The sequence below is a fragment of the Gadus macrocephalus genome, chromosome 11 (assembly GCF_031168955.1).
Source record: "Gadus macrocephalus chromosome 11, ASM3116895v1".
Classification (NCBI taxonomy): domain Eukaryota; kingdom Metazoa; phylum Chordata; class Actinopteri; order Gadiformes; family Gadidae; genus Gadus; species Gadus macrocephalus.
This window is the reverse complement of record NC_082392.1, coordinates 10,187,670-10,191,313: the sequence shown is the minus strand read 5'-3', so window position 1 is coordinate 10,191,313 and position 3,644 is coordinate 10,187,670. Positions and strand designations below refer to the sequence as shown.

General features: G+C 47.7%; 1 protein-coding gene across 1 annotated transcript in view; it reads right to left on the bottom strand.

The window, feature by feature from the left end:
* The window catches only part of si:dkey-22o22.2 (neural-cadherin), a 39,471-nt gene extending 37,619 nt beyond the window's left edge, over positions 1–1,852 (bottom strand). Inside the window, 2 exon segments of the mRNA XM_060064853.1 lie at positions 1,336–1,524; positions 1,822–1,852. Coding sequence (XP_059920836.1) covers positions 1,336–1,524; positions 1,822–1,852 — 220 coding nt within the window.
* Positions 1,853–3,644: the final 1,792 nt, after the last annotated feature.

Here is a 3,644-nt window from a genome sequence, read left to right as displayed (position 1 = left end):
GACAGCGTGTTAATGCACGTTATTGGATTAATTTCTGGCACACATGTCACCCGTCCCCCCACGGTGGCCCCTCAGCCCTCTACTTGTTTCACAGAAACTAAAATATCTCTCCTGCTCGTCTCCACCCACTCTCTCTTCCTTCCCCCTCCCTTCATCTCTCTCTCCCGACTTTTACACACCTGTATCCATTCTGAGTCTCTCTTCTGCTCTCTCTCTCTCTCTCTCTCTCTCTCTCTCTCTCTCTCTCTCTCTCTCCTCTCTCTCCTCTCTCTCTCTCTCTCTCTCTCTCTCTCTCTCTCTCTCTCTCCCCCTCTCTCTCTCTCTCTCTCTCTCTCTCTCTCTCTCTCTCTCTCTCTCTCTCTCTCTCTCTCTCTCTCTCTCTCTCTCTCTCTCTCCCCCTCTCTCTCTCTCTCTCTCTCTCTCTCTCTCTCTCTCTCTCTCTCTCTCTTTTGTTCACTTCTGGGGAATTTGTAGCCCAAGGGAATGATTACCGGTGTGTCGTTGTGCTCCTTATCATTGCTGGCTAATACAAATGCAACCCCCACCTCAACATGTGTGTGTATGTGTGTGATTTGTGTTTGTGTATGTGTACGTATGTGGGTACAAGTGTACGGCTGTGTGCCTCTCATGATCTTTACTTAACCATGAAAAATCTTTGGAAACCAAGACATCCAACACCTGGAGGTTAAATAACTGACAGCGATGCTCTCTCACGCTTATCAAGAGAGCGCAAATCAGGAATAATACATTTAAAATACTGTTTTCACATTTCTTGAATGTTTCATCAATGTTTAATGTGAGTAAATGGAAGGTAAACTCGCTGAACGTGGCCAAGTGTCTAGGCATGCATACTCTGCTCCTCTTTATCTCTCTATGGACACGGCGAATAGTGTTAGTGCTGTTCGTGTTCACCACCGATGATATTCATTTGGCATATTCATATTCATTCTTCTTTTTCAAAAATTTTATCAATATTTTACATTTTCTATTCTTAAAAAACCTCTCTTGAGGTCTAGTGAACCACGTCATAGTTCTATCCGCATAACACCTCTACTGACTGAACGGTCACAACATGAAACAACCGTTTCTGTTTGCTAACTCTCCGCTTTACGGTGGAGTTTCTTTTGATTTGTTTTAGAAAAACGATTTTAAACTGAGGATCATTACTGCTGTCACTAAGTTCCGACCATATCATGGTTGCCAGAAGAGAGTAAATGCAGCTGTGTTTGTATACTCAGACTACAGTCAGATTCAACCGTATTAACAACCATACTTCCACGTATAATGACCAGACTTCCAAAGACATGTAAAGGCTTTCTCCGCTTCCGTGCTTACCCTCTAACAGGATGAACTGGGCGTTGCGCTGGGACCCGTCCCGTTGCCGAGCAGAGAGACGGTAGACCACCAGGCCCGGGGTGGCGTCTGGCCCCACCGCTGCCAGGTATGGGGAGGGGTACATGGCCCACTGCAGGTCGGCCTGACTGGGCATGCTGAGCGCCAGGCGACAGAGGTACCAGTCATCTCCTGCAGGGGGACGAGAAGACGAGAGAGAAAAAGAGACAAAGGAAGAGTTAGGTATTCATCACGTTTAATTGATTTAATTTATTCATTTAGCATCTGGAGCATAAGTATAGACTCAAGACCCAAATAACTGAAATCAGAGCAATTGAAAAAAGTTGGAGTCTTCTAGATGTATAGGTAAAGGCTTTGTCAGACCATCCACATGTGTCCCAGACACCATCCATCTATCCATCCATCCATCCATCCATCCCATCTTTCAAATGCTATTTGCCAGGGGGCAGCCATTCCTCAACGCCTCACCATTTGTCAGGTCAATTCTCTGCAGACACATGGGCGCACGCGGACATCAGCGGGAGCAGATCTCCCAGGATCTTATCCGCGGCTCGTGACAAATGACCTCTCACAGAAATTACTGATGGCCTCCCCCTAAATAACCGAAATTCTTCTGAGCTGGGAATGAGCGATGCAGCGGTGCTAGCATGGCTGCACCGCGCAGAACAAAACCGGCTGGCCCAGAGGTGTGCAGCCATCAGAGGAGATGACATTTCTGTACAACATCCATCATGTCCTCCCACTGATCATCGCTACGGCAACAGCAGAGGATGCGGGAGGTGTGGGGGAGGGAAGGGGGGGGGTATGGGGTATAGGATGGGCTCCTCGTCTATAAAAATAAAAAAAGACACTTTGTAAAGATCAGAAACAAACAGCCAGACACGGCGGCACAGAGTCAGAACATAAACACAGGCCTGCCTCCTCCGTACACACACCGACACACCAACACACCACACACACACACAACAGTGAATTCTTCATTTCTCCCTTCTCATGCCACTCTGTTCTATCCTGTTCTCGGCTGCCTCTCCCTTGGTTCTTAGGGAGGGGAATTTTGTCGGGCTTGAAAGAGCGTTGACGGCGGCTGCTGTTTCCACGCAGCAGCGCATACGAGACAACAGCAAAACACGACGCAAGCTCACTTCAGAGGGACACCAGGTGGATGACAAAAGAGTACAGGGCTGGGTGAGAGGTTGCCTGTGTGTGTGTGTGTGTGTGTGTGTGTGTGTGTGTGTGTGTGTGTGTGTGTGTGTGTGTGTGTGTGTGTGTGTGTGTGTGTGTGTGTGTGTGTGTGTGTGTGTGTGTGTGTGGGTGGGTGGGATCGTTCCTGTTGTTTCCATACCGCTCAAGTCTGATTGCATGGGGGGGGGGGGGGGGGGGGAGGCAGAACGAGAGAGAGAGAGATAGCGAGAGAGGGGGAGAAAGAGGGAAGATGGAGCTAGATCAGAGGAATACTAAAACACACCAGAGGAGGAGAAGGAGATGTGGAGGGATGCAGGGAGGCAACTCTCTACAGTCCATTGTTTCTCCTTCCTACTCTGACTGCTCTTCTCCTCCACACCTTTATCTCCTCTACTCCCTCCTTTCGTTGAGCCAACCTGCTCCTTTTCTACTCTAAAGAGCTCCCTCTCTTCGAGTCTTTTCTGTCTTCTCCTGCACAGTAAAGTTGTCGGAGGCGGCGAGGCTCCGAGGTCGGCAGAGCAACTAATGAACAGATTAGATCGGCCGGGTCAAGCTCAGAGTTTCAATTTATTTATTTTTTTGGCTACGATAACCATAAAGCAGGGCCCCAGGCTATTTATTAAAACAACACACATTCTAGCATATTACACTTTAACATGTGAGAAAAACAACTCCGGGGCATTGAGCCACCGCGTGTAGGAAATGAATTCTCTGCCTTATTATAATAAATGCGGATACACAGTCATAACGCCGTGCTCGTGAGCTGAAGCAAGAAAATAGATATATTTTAATGAAGGCCAAAGACTGTGTGCTTGTTTAGGAGACAAAACCCACTCACAGGGAAACAGAGCTTGTCAACGGAGGAGAAAAGGCCTGGGATAACAAAGGTCTCCTCTGCCCACACACTTTAACTGTACCATGGAAGTAGGAATCAGACACACACACACACACACACACACACACACACACACACACACACACACACACACACACACACACACACACACACACACACACACACACACACACACACACACACACACACACACACACACAATATATAATATAACACAATAGTACTATATAGGCCAAACACGATTATGGAGAAT